This window comes from Juglans regia, chromosome 11 (genome assembly GCF_001411555.2).
Source record: "Juglans regia cultivar Chandler chromosome 11, Walnut 2.0, whole genome shotgun sequence".
In the NCBI taxonomy this organism is placed as follows: domain Eukaryota; kingdom Viridiplantae; phylum Streptophyta; class Magnoliopsida; order Fagales; family Juglandaceae; genus Juglans; species Juglans regia.
Genome location: NC_049911.1, coordinates 20,691,071 through 20,711,244, shown reverse-complemented (window position 1 = coordinate 20,711,244; position 20,174 = coordinate 20,691,071). Strand labels below are relative to the sequence as shown.

The following is a 20,174-nucleotide window of genomic DNA, read 5'->3' as shown; positions in this document are numbered from 1 at the left end:
TACGTGTAACAGCCCACCAAAAACTCAGTAGGCGAATTTTTTTAGGCTTTAGAAATATTGAGAAAATCCCGGAAAGGTCTCACAAATCGAGCAATCTCATAGGATTAAATCTGTCAACATGGTCAGTTTCTGAACCACATAAGTGTTAGAAACACAATTTTATTTATTTAAGGTACATAGGAATGTGAAAGTGAGAAATGATTTGCACCATTAGTCTCAAATAAATATTTAGAATTTTACGACACAATAAAACAATTTTCAATTTATGAACAACAATTGTTTGAAAATGCATTTTGATTTGTTTGAAGCACTTAGGAGTTGAAATTCGTGAAATGAAGTATGCTCCAAGTGTCGTAGGATTATTTGTGATTTTATGCTACAAAGTTTATGTTCACCATTTTCAGAGTGAATAGTAACTTGTGTTAGCGTCATGTGACACGCAGTCTAGTCATTTTCATATCACAGTGCAGAATGTCCAAATCAGTTAAAGAGAAGTTTTATTTAGATACTTGACAATATCTTAGTCACACTTGATAAATATTAAAGGACTCTTGGCACCAAGAGGAACTATGAGATGAAAATGTGAAGGAAATGAACGAAAATCAAGCTTTGTGATCATGCCACCAAAGTCAAATACTATTCCATCCAAACATTCACTTTTGTGCCAGCCAAAGAGGATTAAAACCCTAGTGAAATCCCAAATATTTAGAATTCAATTAAAATCTCAAATACCTTGTGGAAACTAAAACCCTAAATGAAGCTGGTTTTAGCTTAGTGTTTAATCTCTTAATTAAATCACTTTCACATGCTATTAATCATTCAAATTCATGTCATTATACCTTTATCCATTATTTTATACCATATGATTTTCATTGGGCCAAGAAAAATTAGATTTGGCCTTGAGAGAAACTAAAACTTCAAACCAAACCTATTGAAACCCCAAATGAGGCCCAATTGGTTTAGGCCCATTAAGGCCCACCGAAAACCTCCACCTATCCAAGGCTTCTTGGAGAAGTTTTTTCACTTTCATGAGTGTACTTTCACTGCTCATGTCAGTCCCAAATAGTGGTTGATGGGGGAAGGCAATCAGCCACCTCACCACCACCCCATCACACGGTAGCTTCAAGACACAAAACCGTGTGCTATAGCCCCTGGTTTTGGGCATGGTTTTGGCTGACAACACATCAACTAAAATTCACCCTCACATCCCCTTTCAAACCCTCATATATGAGTCTTCCATAGCTTGTCACTTAGGCTTTTGTCACTTTTGAAACATTTTCTTGAAGAGAACTCAAGGAGAAGCTTCAGACAACTTTCTTGGCTTTCTTGCTTGAATTTTTCAAAACCTTTTTAGGTAGATTCACATAAAACTCTCTTCACATAAGTTGTTCCAATTTGAGTCTAGTTTCCTTTGGAATATTTTTTGTGATTTTTCATAGAGTTTGGATTAGTGAAAAATCAGTTTAAGTATGCAAAGGTCATATTGGGCAATAATTTGGACAGTGTGTGATTCTTTCATTTTTTTGATGTTGTTATTGACATGATCTTGGTCCGATATTTTTATGATTTAGATTTAACATATTAACATGAAAATTGGATTTAAATTTGTTGCATATCGAGAGTTTTTACTAAGAGTTTTGTATGAGATGAGAAAGTTAGAAACTGGAGGTGTAAAACTTATGATATTCAATATGTTGTTGTTGAGACTTTGATATATGTGTTAAGAAGTTATTTTGAAAATTTATGGTTGTGATCTTGACAGAATGAATTGTTATACATGTTAAGTTTCAGTTGAAACACAAACTTGAGGCTCACAGGTTGTGTTGTGTTTCTATGCAATTTTTGCCATATAATCTTGAGTCTAATGCTTAGATCAATCATTAGACTTGAATTTGAAGTATACGATGTTGTTTATTGATGGTTTACTCCATGAAAAAAGTCAGATCTAGTGGTTTAATCAATGACTAAAACATGTGGCACTCGGTTTTGGAGAAAATGTGTAAATCGATTTTATTGGTTGACATTTTGGGATTTTTGACTTGTTTGTTCAAACATGCTATTTCTTATTAATGATGTGATGCCCCAAACTCTGTTTGGGATGGAACGGAGACTTGGAGTGTTAAGATATACAATACAAGGCTATATACCCACATTCATGATAGTTAATATGCAATGTATTCTAGTATGTAATTAGCAGTATGCAATAATCGTAGCATAAATAAGGGTGATAAAAATAATTGATTCCATAATGAACTAAACATCCTAATGATTTATAAAACATAAATAGGTTCTTCCTCACTTAGGAGGTCTACTTGAGTTCAACATAACGTGGGAGATAGAATCTCTATAAAACAAAATCTACATAATCAAACTAAGTCTGGCATCCGCATTATAGTATATAAAGCCATTGCTACAAAAGTTAAAATCAAGTCCAGTCTCCTCTCCAGATCAAGCTCATCCTTAACCATTTGAAGCCAATGGTTCATCTTGTTTGTTGAATGCTGGTCCTAACACAACTTCTACCATTTGGAATGGTAGTGGGTCTACAAGGGTGAGATTTACTTGAAATTTCAGTAAGTTAAACAGCCAACTTGCACAGAGATATGGCATGCATGATTAATGATAAACATGATATGCATGCTATGCAGAAAACTCCATATTTGTCTCTTATCCAAATTCCTCAATATTTCTTAGAAAAACTTTAATGCACATTTTTTTTCAGAGAACATTTTTCACTTTCTCATTTCAAAAACATGACATTTCGAAAGAGAACATTTCATACCTCATTACTTTTAAAAAAATAACATTTCATCATTATTAAAGTCATCATTAAAATAACATAACGTATGATATTATCACAGCTCCCCTATATGCACTATGAGTACCTGCTAATAACCATAGTACAACTCATGTTGAAACTACGTCTTTGTCTGCAGACATCATAAACCCAATGCATTGGTCATAATATTTCATCATAACATAACATCATTACGTATGCACCCACCAGCATTAGGTTCCATATACGATTTCACCCCGAAATTCTTGAAAAAGAATCTATTCGAAACCTGTTGACGGTTCTTTGTTAACCCAGGGGTTACCACTCCATTTTTATTCACTCCAAAGTAGACAGAAAAGTTCCACTAGGATAATTCCTCATCCTCGCCTTTGGAATTGTGAAAAAATTTATTTTCATGCAATATTTGAAAAATGTATTTCATGATATTTATATGCAGTATGCAAAAATGATGAGAAATTCACACGTCATGTAAACAAGTAATCAAATTATCAATGATGTGTCATATGATATTTCATGCTCAAAATGACATTTATAATATGAATGTGGCGCTTATACAAGAATCATAAATAAATTATCTAAGAGTAAGTTAAAAGCTAACTTACAAACTTCTCGGGTACTTAGGAATTTGGTGCGACTGTAATCAAAGTTATATTTTACAAAATGACCCCTATACTTTGTAAAATTGCCACTAAGGTCCTAAATTTTTACTATTTATATTTTGGTCCCAAAATTCACCAAACTTCTCAAACCTCATATTTTCTATGTTCTAAATCCATATATGATCTTAGAGTTTCAAAAATCAAACAACTACTATGTCAAAATCATCCAACCTTTGGCATGCAATTTGGTGACCATTTTGTGATTTCAAACCTATAGTTACTTTGCATGCATGTGTGATCCAATTCCATTAAACCTAAATCCATAAAATTGATCTTGGAATATGTTTAAAACTTAAAATAATACCACACGAGTTCATCCCAACACTTAGGCATTGAATAACACCAAATCATTCAAAAACCTTCAAACCGTGTGTATGCATGAGGGTTCTAACTTCTCTTTGTCAATGCAAGTGTTAAAAGCCTAAAGGGATCGTTCATTTCAATGCCTAACATGATCATAATTTGTTTCTTAAGGTTCATAAGGTCATCATTGAGAAGATAAAACATTATATGCAAAGATCATTCTCATACAAGTGCAAACAGAATATCCAGATGATCAACACAAGATATGGATTAAGAAACCTATCATGACATGCTATTTTCTCAATTTTAAACCTTCAATAAATCTCCCAAGACATTAGTAAAGCATATAAAATCATATCAAGACATGTCACAACTAAAATTTCATCCCAAAGCAATTTATTCAATCAAAACGCCAAATCTAAACCAATATGCAACACCTTGTTTAAAACCTTTTATAAATCAATCAAATCATCATTCTCATGCCATAAATAAAAACCAAACATGTTAATCTAATACCCAACAAGAGATAAGGCAAGTTCACTTATCAAAATTCGTGGCCCTTGATCTCTCAAAACTCAACTCACTCCAAGACCTCACTCAAGTTACTCGGTTTATACCCTTTCTCAAACTTTGAATGCTTTGCTCTCAAGAACACTAAAAGAAAGCTAGAGAGAGTTGTGTGAAGAAGTGCGGGATGAGGAGAGGTATTTATAGGACTCAATGGAGGGTGAGAGGCAAGGGGCGTTGGTTTTGGCTCCAAGGTAGTCAATGTGATTAGTGTGTGTGGTAGGTGTTGTGTTGATTGCATTTTCAGCTTTGTGTCATGGCTTGATCAGCTGAATAATAACCTGAAGATGCATGATTTTTTTTTTTTTGAAAGGTAATGATTTCATTAACCAAGTAAAACTACATCATGCATAACTGCCTCCCCCAAGGCTGAGATTAAGACCTCAGGAGGGCCATCCTCTAGCCAAACGTTTTAACAAACATCCCTAATAGCTAACTTTGATGCCGTGTGAGCAGCTTTGTTTGCTGACTTGTTTACAAAATTAAGGCTCGATGCTTGGTTACTTTTCATCAATTGCTGCAAATCCTCTGTCATTTGTCCAAGCCATGAGTTATCTTCATTTTTGGAATTCACTGCATCCACAACTACCTTGGCATCCCCTTCAAAACAAGCTTGGTTTATACCAACCTCAGTGCAAAGGTCCATAGCTCTATGAAGAGCAGCACTTTCAGCTTGGGCAGCTGTAGAGATGTGGTCCTTAGAAACTGTCACCACAGCTAGCAATCTGCCTTCTGAATCTTTGATGATTACTCCCATAACCATCCTGCCCTTAGCTTTTTCAAAAGCTGCATCAAAATTCACTTTGACATATGGCCATGTAGGTGGTTTCCATCTTTGGGTTGATCCTCTCTTGTTAGTCCCTTCTATTCTCTTTAAACAGTTCTGTTTGGTCTCTTTAAAAAAGGATAAGTCAACTTGAGCCTTCTTAGCCAGTATACCAGGATGCATAAACTGATTTTGAAAAATGAAAGCATTTCTTCTTACCCACAGCTGGTAACACATGACTAATGCCAACTCTAAACTCTCTTTGCTCAGCTTATTCCTCATCTCGGCCCATAGTAGCTGGAAATTAGAGTGGTATCACTTCCATTTGCAGAACAGGCTGGTCTCTCATCCCCATACATCTATTGTAGCCGGGCAGTCCCACATAACATGAACTATTGTTTCCACTTCTCTTGTACATAGTGGACAGAGGTTGTTCTCAATAATATTCTTCCTATAAAGATTGTCTTTCGTAGGAAGAATATTATTAAGGCACTTCCAGATAAACATTTTAATCTTACCAGGTACTTCTAGCTTCCACACATCTCTCCACATCACTTGATTTTCCCCCCTTGTTAAGGCTTCTCCTGCTTTTCTATTCAAAATCATAGTTTCCAAAAAGTAGGCATTATTAACAGTGAAGATTCCTTTTTCTGACCCCACCCAAATTAGCTTATCTCTGGAACCTCTACTGCTAATAAGAATGGAACATATAACTTGAGCTTCATCTTCATTGAAAACTGCTGCCACCAATTCTTTTTTCCAAGAACAGCTGCCATCTTCTATCAATTCATCTACTCTGGCCTTAGGGTCCAGTATATTGATGGGAGACTGAATCTGATATGTCACAGGGCTAGGAAGCCATTTATCCTTCCAGATCTTTATGCTATTACCATTACCAACCCTCCACACAGCCCCCTCCTTAGTCAGTTCCAAGCTGGACCATAGACTTCTTCAAATAAAAGAGGAAGCAACTCTCAATTTAGCCTCCATTAGGTCACACTTCTGAAAGTATTTCTGCTTAAAAATTATAGAGACCAGTGAGTTAGGTTCTTTGATCATTCTCCATGTTTGCTTAGCTAGGAGAGCTTTGTTGAAACTTTTGAGGTCTCTGAACCCTAGACCCCTATGCTTTTTAATCTCTCCTAATGACCTCCATAATCTCCAATGGATGCCTTTCCCCTCCCCTTTATTACACCACCAAAATCTAGCCCAGAGAGCTTCTATTTCTTTGAGAAGCAGCCTAGGCAGTTTGAATACCCGCATGGTGTATGCTGGGATAGCTTGTAGCACACTCTTAATAAGGATCTCTTTCCCTGCTGAGGACAAGAGTTTGGTTTTCCAACTGTTGATCTTTTTCCATACATTTTCCCTCAAAACTCTGAAAGTGTTATACTTGGATCTCCCTACCACAGTTGGGAGACCAAGGTATCTGTTATAGTCATTGCATCTTAATCCATTCACTTGTTGCAAGATACATTCCTTAGCTTTCCTCCCTAGTATTCGAGCTGAAAAAGACACTAGTTTTTTTTTTTTTTTTTGTTTAGAGTTTGGCCTAATGCTTTCTCGTATAGAAGTAGTAAGTCAAGGATAAGATACCATTCAACTAGCCTTGCTCTACAAAAGATTACACAGTCGTCAGCAAAAAAGAGGTGGTTTATCCTTAGACCACCCCTTGTCACTGCCACCCCCTTGATGAGACCCTTAGATTCTGCATTGTACAATAGAGAATTGAGGTCTTTAGCATAGATTAAGAACAAATAAGGTGACAAGGGGTCACCTTGACATAAGCCTCTGGATCGTAAAATAATCTCACCATGTTCCCCATTAGTCATGACAGCATAAGAGACTATCTTTAAACATTCCATCACTAGATCAATCCATTTCTTTCCAAACCCAAGCTTGAGCATCATTTCTTCTAGAAAAACCCACTCCACTCTGTCGTAGGCTTTTGACATATCTAACTTGATAGCCATAGAGCCTTCCCTGCCTTTCTGTTTAGAGTTCATGGTATGGAGTAATTCATAAGCCACTATTATGTTATCTGTAATCTATCTATTGGGGATGAAGGCACTTTGGTTCCAAGATATCACCTTTTGTAGCATTCCATTCATTCTATTTGCTAAGACTTTGGAAATCAGTTTATAAACAACATTACAGAGAGAGATAGGCCTATATTCATGCATTGAGTTGGGGGAGTTGACCTTGGGGATTAGCACTAGAAGGGTATGGTTTAAGTCCTCTGGCATCTTCCCAGTTTTGAGAAATTCTAAAACTGCCTGAGTCACTTTGATCCCCACTAGTTTCCAATGTTCTTGGTAATAGCATGCACTGAATCCATTGGGCCTAGGAGAGTTAAAGGGTGATATTTGCATTAGGGCCTCTTCCACCTCTTTCTCTGTAAATTCCATCTCTAATTGTTGTTGCATTTCAATTGACAACCTTGTATTGTTCCCCTTAAGGCACTGATCCACACAATCTGAGTTTGGCTGTGCAGACTGGAAAATGGATGAGAAGTATCTCTTAAAGCCCTCTGATATCTCAGGTTTCCCAACTAAAACTGCCCCATTCATATCAGAGACTCTATGGATCGAGTTTTTTTTTTCCTCCTCTAGTTCACACATGCATGATAAAACTTTGTGTTTTTATCCCCACCTAACAACTAATGTCACTTTGCTCTTTGTCTCCACCATGTGTTTTCTTGGTCTAACAGGAAGTCTAATTCTTGTTGTAGCCTTTTCTGTTGAGTCATATTGCCAAGTCCTTCTTCATTCTGCAGCTTGCTTAACAATTTGGTCTTGTCCCAAATGGCTTTGGTTCTGTCCTTTACTATGTTTTTACTCCACTATTTCAGTCCCTTCTTGGTTGCTTCCAACTTACACAACATACTATCCATATGACTGACCCCACTTCTACCCTTCCAAACTTTAGAAACAACTTCACTGCATCCCACCTCCTTATTCCAGCCTGCTTCATACTTAAAGAAGTTATGAGTCCTTTGAAATGAAGGCCCTTTACTACTACATTGCAGTAGTATTGGGCTATGATCAGAGCAGACTGTAGGAAGAGTTTCTACTGAGAACTTAGGGTATTTAACTCTCCAAACATTGTTGGCAATGGCTCGGTCTAGTCTTTCTTTGGTAAAAGACTCATCTTCATGAAGATTGCACCAGGTAAACATATTTCCCCTCCACCCCAAGTCAAAGATATTTCCTTCCTCCATCACCCTCCTAAACATACTCATTAGTCTTTCACTTCGAGGATTCCCCCCCCCCCCCCTTCTCTTCCTTCTATAAAATTTCATTAAAGTCTCCTATAACTCCCCATCCCCCATCTAAGGGCTTGAATGAACATAGTAGCTTCCAAGTCTGGTTTCTTAGGTTAGCTTTTGGATGGCCATAAAAACAAGACAGCAGCCATTTAAAGTTGCACCTTTCATCATTAGCAAAAACATTGATATGGTAATGGGAGTGTTCTATTAAGTCATCATGTTTCCACAGTAGCATAAGTCATCCACTCATTCCTCTGGCCTCGACTACAATGCAATCATCGAACTTTAGCCTATTTGCGACCCTAATGCCATTAGCATATGACAGTTTGGTCTCCATCAAGAAAACCAAATCGAGCAACTTTTCCTTCACAATCAAGCAAAGGTTTTGAACTGTTTGGGGGTTCCCAAGCCCCCAACAATTCCAGCTTAGCAGTTTCATTGATACTGGGGAGGCTGACTCGCAACCACCACCGATTCCACAGGGCTAGTGTTGTCCACCAACTTAACATCAGCTCACGTTTTCCTACTTTTTTTGAAAGGAACTGAGCTAACCTGAAGATACATGATTAAACCTTGGGAAGGAGGTAGAAGAAGGCCATAGGTTCACTGGGCTACATTGGTGCAGAAAAATAAAACAAAAATTCGCAAAGAAATCAAACTATGGCCAACGATTTTGGGTTCCTTCAAAACTGTCCAGATTTTTTATCCTCTTTTGTCCCATCCTCTTGGTCTGATTTGGGGGCATTATGACCATCACTTGAAGGCTTTTTTAGGTGAGGAAGAGAGGCATGAGTGGCTGCCAACTAATCATGCTTGGGAAGAAAAAAAAAGGGCGAAACGGGTGATGGTTCAGCCAAGTGGTTTCAAGTGTGGCTCTCTTTGTGCCAATCAGTTGGGCTGCCTTGGCGAGGTAATTGGTCAAGAAATCACTTGAGTGCTTTGAAGCACTTCGAAGGGACGAAAATACAATGGTGGTGGCATGGGAAAGTGAGGCAAAAAAGTGCAGAAAATTCATAAAAGATAAAGGTGCAACCGGTTTGCATTCAACTACACTTCCTAGGGTAAATAGTTGGGTCTTTGGCTTTGCTTGTGAAATTATTTTTGGCCAACTCTTAAGTCTTATTTTAGGAGACATCATGAGGGTTCAAAGGTGTAGAAAACCCTTTCAAAAATTGTGGCGAATGAGTGGGTTTAGGGCTGGTTTATTGAGGTGTGCATGGTGATGCCAAGGGTGCCGACAGGTGGTTTTTGTTGGCATTGTCAAGGCTTGGTTCCAATTGATATGGGTTGGGTTAATTCTAACCTTAAAGGGTTGTCTAAAAGTGATTCAAAACAATTATAAAATCCAAAAATTTTAGATCATAAATGTGAAGAAAAATAATTTAAAGAAAATTGTGCAAAAATCATGGTGTGGGTTACTATTCATGTGTGAGATAAGTAGTGCTTCTTAACTCAAGTTAGCTTAACCATGGTTGGTAGGAAACCCTAGGGGCCTGTGGTTCATGGGAAACTCATGGTATGATGTATGTGGGCTCCAATTGGAAGAACGAAATAAAAGACAAGGCTTTGAGCTTCAAGGGTTGGGCTTTTGTTGGGCCAAAGGTGCAAGCCTTGGTTGTGGGCTTTGGAGTGGGTTATTATTTGGACCTTATGTCCAGATTTGTGGGGCCTATACATGGGCTCAAAGGCCTACTAGGTTGGGTCTTAATCTTTGGTCTTTCTTAGGTTAGGTCAAAGACCTTCACTCTTACTAAGTTAGGTCCAATGGCTTTATGTCCTTTACATTGGGCCAATTTTCTAGTGTCATCTAAAAAAGGCTTAAGACTTTGTATCTCCCAAGTTGGGCCTAAGGCTTTTAACATCTTATCCTTACCCCATCACATCCTTCATAAATTAAGGCCCTAAAGTCTTATATCCATTATGTAAGGCCTAAAGTCTTATGTCCATCAAGTAAGGCCTAAAGTCGTATTTATCTCAAGTTAGGCCTAAGGTCTTTGTGTCTATCCTTAGCCCATCTCATCTTAATAAACTAGGGCCCTTATTATACCACTCTTGGGCCTTTTCTAAATCCATCCAACATTTAACTCAATTGGTTAGCCCATGTCATGTGTCATTCTTCTATTAGTCTCTTGGCTTTATATCACCAACATAAATAATACTGCACTAAAATCTCTAAAATAATACTACTAAACCAATCAAGTTCCTAAAATTTCATTTTCCTCAAAATTAATATTACACTATAATTTTCTAAAAAATCTACTAAACCCAAAGCATACGGCCCTCTTTGCCAACTCAAGCTCCAAAAATGTTCTTACTCTCAAATAGTCCAACTTCTACTTAGTTAGGGTAAAAGCCTCTAGGGTCAAGGCCTAAGGTATTTTTAAGTGGGGTGTTAAAAATGATTTATGGTTATGTTAAGAATATGTTTTTGAATTTTTGGAGTTCTTGGAGTTGATTTGAAGAAGGATAGACCAAGAACATTAATGGTTGTTCTTTGTGGTCAAAAGACTTGATATTTTGGCATGAAGGAAATTATGGTTTTTATGATTTGTGTTTTGTTAATGTCCCAGCATGATATTAAATAATTGCAACAAAAATCAAGGATTTAGCCTTAGTGTGTTTCAACCTATACTTGGTTTTCGTAGTTATATTGGGTTTTAATTTTTTTTTTTAATTAGATATTTGGATCTAGGACAAACTTTACATGAGAAATGTAAGTTTTGGTTAGTTTTGGAGTTATGATGTAAAATCCTTAAGTTATGGGTAAAATGTTCATTTTCCCACAAGTGCAGAGTAAAATAGTACTATGAGTCAAAAATTTTATTTTTCTAAGTATACTAATAAGGAGTTTCTAACCTTTAGAAATGTCTCCTTACAGTTTCCATTATTTCACACTTAATTTCGTCACACTTCAATCGCTGTAAGTTAACCTCTAATTTACTTTCAGGGTATTTATATGCGTATGGTGGTAAGAAAAACCATCATTTTTCTATTTATGCATATGTACATGTTACATTATGTCAATCTATGATTTATTTCCAATACATATTTATTTGTTGCACGTTATGTCATGCTTAACTGTTGCACGTCATGATTATGTCATGTTTATCTGTTACGCATCTTGTTATGTCATATCACTAGTCTCATGTACGCGTTATGTCATCTGTCATTTCATTTCACACCATGTCATGTTACGAGTTTGGAATTCGTCATGAAAAATATTATTTTCAATTCAGTTGAGTCATTTATATTTATCACGACCCAAAGTACTAGGATGGGGTGATATCTTAGTATAACTCCATTATTCACACTGGAGTATTTAAACTAGTGTGAAATTTTCTAGGTTGACAAAGTACTGTCAATGAGCTTCGAATTAGGCCCAGCTGGTCACTGGAGTGAAGTTAGGCACTAATGTTGATGGTGCCAACCACAGTTCACGTTCATGTTATATGGACTCGTGCAAGTGCAGATACCTGTCACGGGATGCGTACATTACGTATTCGCATCAGGTGCATATACTCTTGGTGTGATATGTATGTTAACGTACTCATAACTGGTGTAGACATCTATTATGTGATGTAGTATCAATAGGGGCACACGACTCAAGTGGACCTATGTAGCATCCACAATTCATGTTTAATCAAACACTTATTATGGGAACAAGATTCCAAGTTCATATTCAGTGTCAAGATCAGTTCAGTTTCAGTTTACGTCATGTTCAGTTCTCATGTCACGTCATCTTACGTACAGTCCAAGTTCATGTCATGTCAGTTCAGTTCACGTCTAATCTAGTCTATGTCAGTTCATGTCACATAATTTTCCAAGGCACGTCACGTTTATTCATGTTCACGTCATTTTTTTGTTGTTATGCATGTATATGTACATTGTTAGTTAAAGTTATTTGTTAACTTGCTGAGATTTGTAATCAAATCTCACTTGGCAGTCCCAACTACCATTCCCCTTATTATGGTAGATCATGTGCCAGGATCAGGAGACAAGACCGATGGTCAACTGGAGGTAGGACTGTAAATGAACCAATCTCTTTGATAGCCCGCTCGGTACTCGCCTAGTTAAACTCGAATCAAACTTGACTTGTGGAAAAAAACTCGTTTGTGAAAACAGATACCTGCTCAATTAGTAAATGACACATACCTGAGAAAACTCGACTCGACTCGGCTAAGCCTTGTTAAGGCCCACTCGTTTATGCCCAAATTAACTCGTTAGCTCGTCTCGATTAAAACTCATTCATATATTGATAAATATATACATACACATATGTATATATACATATATATATATGTATTAGCTAATAATATAAGTATAGCATTTTTATAATTAAATATATAATATGTAACTTAATTACTTATGTCTATATATTCAATATACTTCATAGTTATATTTTCTAATTTGTACAATAATTAATTAATAAGATTTATTAATTTCATATACTTGTATGTAGGAACTATATATAAAATAGATATATGCATTTGTATGTATTAATAATTTATGTATGCATATAATAAATTATTATTATGGATAAATATCAACTAGTTAAATTTTAATTATTTATAAATCTTTAAAATCTTATAAATCAATAGAGATTCTACTTGTTAGTTCTACAAATTCAATATTAGATTTTTTCTTTTTCTTTTTTATTTATCTAATTTATTAATTATTAAATCTTATTCAAAAAATAAAAATTAAACAATTTGAGCCGAGCTCAAGCTCATTTTTAGGACGAGCTCAAGCTCGAGTTGGAAGTTGGCCATTTAATATTCTAACACGCTTAATTATTAAATCTTATTCAAAAAATAAAAATTAAACAATTTGAGCCAAGCTCAAGCTCGTTTTTAGGACAAGCTCAAGCTCGAGTTGGAAGTTGGCCATTTAATATTCTAACACGCTTAAACCGAAAATGAAAACTCCATAAATCACACCCTTAGTTCTCAAAATTTGTTAAAACACTAAATCTCACATTCCATAAAAACCTTACATCAAATAAAATGTCAAAACATCAAAATTAGGTCAAACAATACCAACTCTTGATGTTTTTGGTCTAACACATTCATATCAACTCCAATAACTCCAAAAGTCCATAAATAACTTTTCTAACATGTTCATCATTCAAACCTAACTTCTAGCATGCTTGAATAAGCAACCAAAAATCACAAAACACTTTATAGAACAATCAGTTTGCATGAAAACCTAGAAACCGAGTAAGTGTGCTTTTGGAGTTAAAACAAAGTGACTAGATCCTTAATTTTCATGCAATAACTCTTGAATACAAACAGATACCTAACATTCAAGTTCTAACTAGATCTAAGCATCAAATCTAGCTTGTCATAGTAAACATTTCATCAAAACAAGTTATCAAACCCGAGAGCCTCTAGATTGAGTTTAAAACAAACTCTTGCATGTTCATCATGATTCCAATAAATATCTAAAGCATAATTCTTCAAAAATTCATTCTAAATCCATAGATAAAAGCCTTAAGAACAACATTTATATACACCAAAGCCATAGAACCAAGATCTTAGAGCTAAAATCACAAACTAAGGCAAAAAAAAAAAAATCTATTTTGAACCAATCAATTTCTAACACTATAAAGATCATGCAAAACTCTTTTAAAAAATCCTAACATGCTTTGGGGAGTCGTGGAGCATCCGTCGTCCACATAAATAAACATGTATATGTTAACAAGGTGTCATGTTCACGCAGTCATGCTATGTTCATGTCAATTCATGCCATGTCCAGGCCAAGTCATGTTATGCTCATGTATCGCCATGTTATTTTCAACTCATGTCACGCATGTTCAAGTCTATGTCATGATGCATACATGTCATATTACTGTCATGCATGCCTATTTATACTATTGGTAGCTTAGGAGTTTTACTTGCGAAGATTTTATAAATCTTACTTGCTAGTCTCAACTACCATTCCCTCTGAAATGGTAGATGATGTGTCAGGGGAACGAGGACCCCACTGGCTAGACAAGGTCGATTAGACCACAGAGCACACACAAGGAGCTTATAGAGTCAATCCTCCATTTTTTGGACATTATTTTGGATATCATAGCTGAGCTACGTGAGCGGCTTAGTGATTTAGGGTAGTAGTTTTATTTATATCTGTATTTAGCATTGTCTCTAGTATTTATTTTGAAACATACTTGTTGGATAAGTTTTGAGATGTGAATGTTATGAAATTATGATTATGTTTTGGGATATAGCATTATGGTACATTGTGTATTGCTAAAAAAAATTTATCCGCTGTGAATACTGCATACTGCTAGATTCATGTTAGGTACACTGCATCCTTAACTATCATGAATGGGGGGTATATGACCCTATGTTGCATGTCTCGACGCTTTAAGCTCCATCAAATTCCAAGCGAAGTTAGGGGCGTCACATTCCCTATGAACAATGGATGTGTTCTGAGGTGCAGTGGGGAGGGGAGGAGATCGACATGAATAGAAGGCTAAAGTAGACTGAAATTTCTCATCGGTTCGATTTCCGACGACTGTGGGGTCAGATGCACGATCATTGGCTGAGAAAATGGGTGAAACAGGAAGTCACATTAATATTGCAAAAAATCGAGGCCTGATAGAAGGAGGATTAGGAGCTATGATATGAAAGTTTCCTGAGAAGGATGAGGAGCTCACCTGTAGCAGAAGGCAAGAGAATCAAAGGGGATTCCAAAAATCAAAACTTGCCAAAAATAAGGAAACTAAATCAATAATGAGAAAGGAAGTGTTGATGTATGATGAGAAGGAAGAGTTAGCCTCAAAAGAGAGGGTGGATCACGTGCAACAAAATGAAGAATGAATTAAAATTCAGAGGGGTGTTGCTGGAGCTTTGAACTGGGCCCTTGATGAAGGCCCGATAGCCCAACTTATTACAAAATTCAAGCCCACTAGAGGGAAGAGGTGGCAACGGCTAAGAAAAGAAGTCAGACCCAGAACATATGAAGAAAGATTCTCAAAAGCAGAAGAAAGAAGACCATGGGGAGGAAGTTGATCCTTTTGAACACCAATAGAGGAATCCCAAGAAAAAGAAGGTGAAGAGTTATGAGATGGGAGCAACCAAGATCATATCAGGGGAGGTTGGTTTCCCCGCCGAGAGCAATGAAAATCATAAGATAGAATTCTCGTGGGCTTGAAAACCCACAGGAATTAGAGCCCTTCATGATTTAGTTAGGAAGGAAGTTCTCGATATCATGTTTTTACAAGAAACAAAATGACAATGAGGATAATGGAGTCCCTAAAACTCAAGTTGGGTTTTGAGTGTTGCTTGGCAGTGGAGTGTGAAGGAAGGAGTGGAGGTCTTGCTTTGTTGTGGAAGAAGGAAATCTAGCTTACTATAAAAAAATTTTCAAACTCTCATATTAATACTTGTGTAAAAGAAGATGGGGTTATGAAAGGGAGTAACAATTAACTGGTATTTATAGGCATCCAGACATATCAAGAAAACACGAGACTTGAAGGCTCATAAGATCTTAACGGTGGCTGGAGATTAGGCATGGTTAGTATTTAGTGATTTTAATGAAATATTGAGCAAAAAAGATAAGAGGGGTGGAAGAGAGAGACCTGAAAGGCATATGGCTGACTTAAGAACTTTGGTGGATGACTATAACTTGCATGATATGGACTATGAAGGGTTTCAATATACATGGTGTAATAGAAGATGAATACATAATAGCTTTAGTGAAAGGTTGGATAAATACTTTGAAAAATTGGAATGGTGTAATCTATTTTCCACAACAACTGTAATCCATGGGACTGGAGCATATTCAAATCATATACCAATTATTATGTTGTTGAGTGGTGATAGACATATAAGAAGGGCAAAGAGGTTTCGATTTGAGGCAATATGTGTGGAGGCTGCTAATTGTGAAAGAGTGATAACAGATTCATGGAAGAAGGGCCCAATTAATGCAGACTTGGGGGTAGTGATGAATAAGATATCATGCTACAGCCAGAGACTGGAAGAGTGGAACAAGCAGAGATTTGGAAGAATACTAAATAATATTCAACAATATAGGCAGAAGCTCCAACAGATTCAAGTTAGTGATCCTTATTGCATAAGACTCGATAAACATCAAGTTGCTCGAGCTAACTTACAAAATTGGTTGGAGATGGAAGAAATCATGTGGAGACGAAAATCAAAAGCATTATGGTTAAGAGAGGGGACCAAAACACAAAATATTTCCATATTAAACTTCTAGGAGAAAGAGGAAGATTTTCATAACATGTGTAAAAGATACAGCAGGAGCATGGTAGGTCGAGGAAGACAGAGATAAAGTGGTCCTAGACTTCTTTCAAGATCTCTTTACTACCTCAAATTAGAGAGGGAGCTTGGACTTCTCAGTGGGCTTATCTGGAAGAGTAACAAAAGACATGAACAATGATCTGTCTCAAGTATTCACTGAAGAAGAAGTGTGTATGGCCTTGCACTAGATGAGTCCTACTAAAGCCCCAGGACCTGATGGAATGGCACCAATATTTTTCCTAAAGTACTGGAATATTGTTGGTAAGTCAATGACCCATGGAGTATTACAAGCTCTAAACGGTGGTATGTTTCCTAGTTCCCTCGATCCTACTTTCATTACTCTAATCCCTAAAAAGAAGAAGCCTGAGAGAGTTGCAGGTTTTAGGCCTACAAGCCTTTGTAATGTGGTTTATAAGTTGATGGCAAATGTTTTGGCAAACAAACTCAAGCATGTCCTTCCACATGTGATCTCTAGTTCTCAAAGTACTTTTGTCCTAGGTAGGCTAATTATAAATTATATCTTAGTGGCCTATGAGATTATTCACTTCCTAAGGCAGAAAAGAGTGGGCAAAGCTAGTTACAGATTCCTAAAGCTTGATATGAGTAAGGGCTATGATAGAGTTGAATGAGACTTTTTAGAAATAACGATGCAAAATATGGGATTTCATGTAATGTGGGTGAAGCTAATAGTGATGTGTTAAAACTATCTCCTTTTCAATTTTGATTAATGGAGAACAAAAAGGCCCAATCACACCATCTAGAGGACTAAGGCAGGGCAACCCTTTATCACCATACTTGTTTTTATTGTACACTGAGGGTTTGGTTTAATAACTCTTTTACAACAAGCTGAAGCTGAGAAACAAATCATAGGCATTAAAGTATGCAGGGGAGCTTCAAGAGTTAATCATCTATTTTTTGCAAATAATAGTGTTTTGTTTTGTAAGACTGATATGCAAGAGAATGTAAAGGTGCAACAACTACTCGAGAAGTATGAAAGAGCTTCTGGTCAAGGGTCAACAAAGAGAAAACATTTATGGTGTGTTGTAGGAATATTAGTGCAATGTAGCAAGAGGAACTCTTGTTCTTTTGGGGAGTCCAGTGTTTTCAACAATATGAGCTGCTAGGAAACCTTTGCACTGATCTAAAGAATATGATGGCTAGGTTTTGGCGGGGACAAAGGAAAAATGAACATAAGATCCAGTGGATAAGTTGGAAGAAGATGTGAGTCAAAACCAAAAGGTGAGATGGGGTTCAAAGATCTCAAATTTTCTAATTTGGCTCTGCTGGCAAAACAATGTTAGAGAATTCTACAAGATGAATCCTCTCTGCTACATAAGATTTTTAAAACTAGATAATTCTCACATCTAAGCTTCCTTTATACAAGGCTGGGTCAAGACCCATCTTATGCCTGGAGAGGTATTTGTGAGGCAAAGCAAGTTCTAATATAGGGCTACAAATGGAGGGTGGGAAGTGGGAAATCAATCAACATCTGGACTGACTATTGGAAACCTACGATTAGGAATTTAACCCAAAGCCTGAATGATGAGGGAGAGATTATTAGAGAGGAAATAGTTAACAACCTCATTGATAACAACACAAAGTGGTGAGATTTGGAAAGAGCTAGAAATCTCTTACCCCCACAAGCTGCAACAGAGGTATTGAAGATTATTCAAAGCCCAGGGGAACAAGAAGATAAACTGATTTAGGCACTAGAAAAAAAAATGGCAAGTACAGTTTGAAGAGTGCCTATAGACTATTCAAAGAGATTGGGGAGCAAAAACATGAAGGAGAGAGACCTCTAATGCAGTAAGGCAGAGACGTTTATGGAAAGATCTATGGTACTCACATATCCCTAATAAGGTAAAAGTGTTTGCTCGAAGATCATGCAAAAAATAGGCTGCCAACAAAAAATAATTTAAAGAAAAGGAAAGTACTCACAGATGAAAGATATTAATTTTGCAGTGGGGGGAAGTGGAAGATCTTGCATATGCTCTTTAATATTGTCCTACACTAGAAGACAGTAGGAGAAAGCATTTACCCTCTCTACAAAATCCTGGCAGTAACAAAGAGTTTGCTGATCTAGCTAACCAAGTAAGAGAAGGGAGTAGAAAGGAGGATTTAGAAAAATTCTTTACGATGGCGTGGAGCTTTTGGTACAAAAGGAACCAAATGGTGTATGAGAATAGAAAGTGAAACCTAATCAGGTGATTGAACATGCTTTGTCTATGCTGAAGGCTCACAACGAGGTGAATACAGGGCCAAAAAAGCTAAATCGATCCCAATGCTACTGGGAATTCCTACCACAAGGCGTAATGAAGCTTAATGTAGATGGTGCTATGTTTCACGACCAAAACAAAGCGAGGGTGGGCCTCATTCTTCAAGATGATCATGGGGAAGTTCTCGTGGCTATGAGTAAGAAGGAACATGAAGTTAATGATCCAGCAGAGATTGAGTTACTGGCTATGTTTAGGGGAAAACAATTATGTATTCACTTCGGCATTCATGATCTTATCTTGGAAAGTAACTCACTCTGTTGGTGACCCAGATTCAAGCTGAAGAAGAATCATTGTCTTTGCTGGGCAACATCATCAAGGAGACCAAAGAACTAAGGCAGAGATTCCGGAGTTGCAAAGTTCAGCATGTTGGGCATTTGGGAATGAAGTTACACATAGATTAGTGAAATATGCATAGAATGTGGATGATATTAGCATATAGTCTTTCCTAAATGTTATTTCACAAGTTACCTGGATTGTATACATTTGTAAGCTTTGTTTTCAATGAAAAAGTTTTGTTATAAAAAAAATAAATAAATAAAACATGTAATTTATGTATTTATCCTCAATTGTCAACAATTTTTTTGTCTCATATACGAAGAAGATAAAGACCAAAAAGTTATAAGCACATGACAAATGTAATAATTTAGGCACAATCACAAATTTAATACAAAATACTCATTCATCTCCTAATTTTGTTTTCTTCATCTAAAGAAAATAAAGAAATACATGTTTTATCTTTCAATTTTTTGTGATTCTTTTTGAATACAATGATGAAAAAGTTAATAGATGTTTAATTCTATCATATTTTTGTACAAGAAAAAAAAAACACCTCAGTTGTTAGACAACTTAAAAAAATACAGTTTTGAATCGGTTGAAATTGGCTAAAATTAGCTAAAATCAGTCCGACTCAGTCTAAATCGATCATTTGAAGCAGATTAATAAATGATTCAAAAAATTCACTAAAATTGATTCAATTTCTAACCAATTCAATTCAATCGATCTGAATTGAACTGTTGTTTTGAGTCACAGAGGATGGAATCCATCAAAGTTAATTTGTGTGAAAATATTCACACTAGGAGAGGCTTTTATTACAAGCCATTTAATAATGAAAATTCTTTTATGGACTAAGGTGAGATCAACGTTTGAATCCCCCTCAGCAAGGATATTTTTCATGGGCTGAATTTTATTTTCACTAGTTTGGCTACCAAAAGTAGGGGTGAAAACAAAAACCGGTGAACCGGATCGGACTGGTGGATTCAGTTCGATTCAAAATT

General features: G+C 36.4%; 1 protein-coding gene across 1 annotated transcript; it reads right to left on the bottom strand.

Annotated features, from left to right (window-relative positions):
- Nucleotides 1–4,738: 4,738 nt before the first annotated feature.
- Nucleotides 4,739–5,374, bottom strand: LOC109018017. The gene has a single exon (XM_019000207.1). It carries the CDS (start codon nt 5,372–5,374, stop codon nt 4,739–4,741), a length of 636 nt encoding a protein of 211 aa, XP_018855752.1.
- Between the last annotated feature and the right edge of the window lie 14,800 nt (nt 5,375–20,174).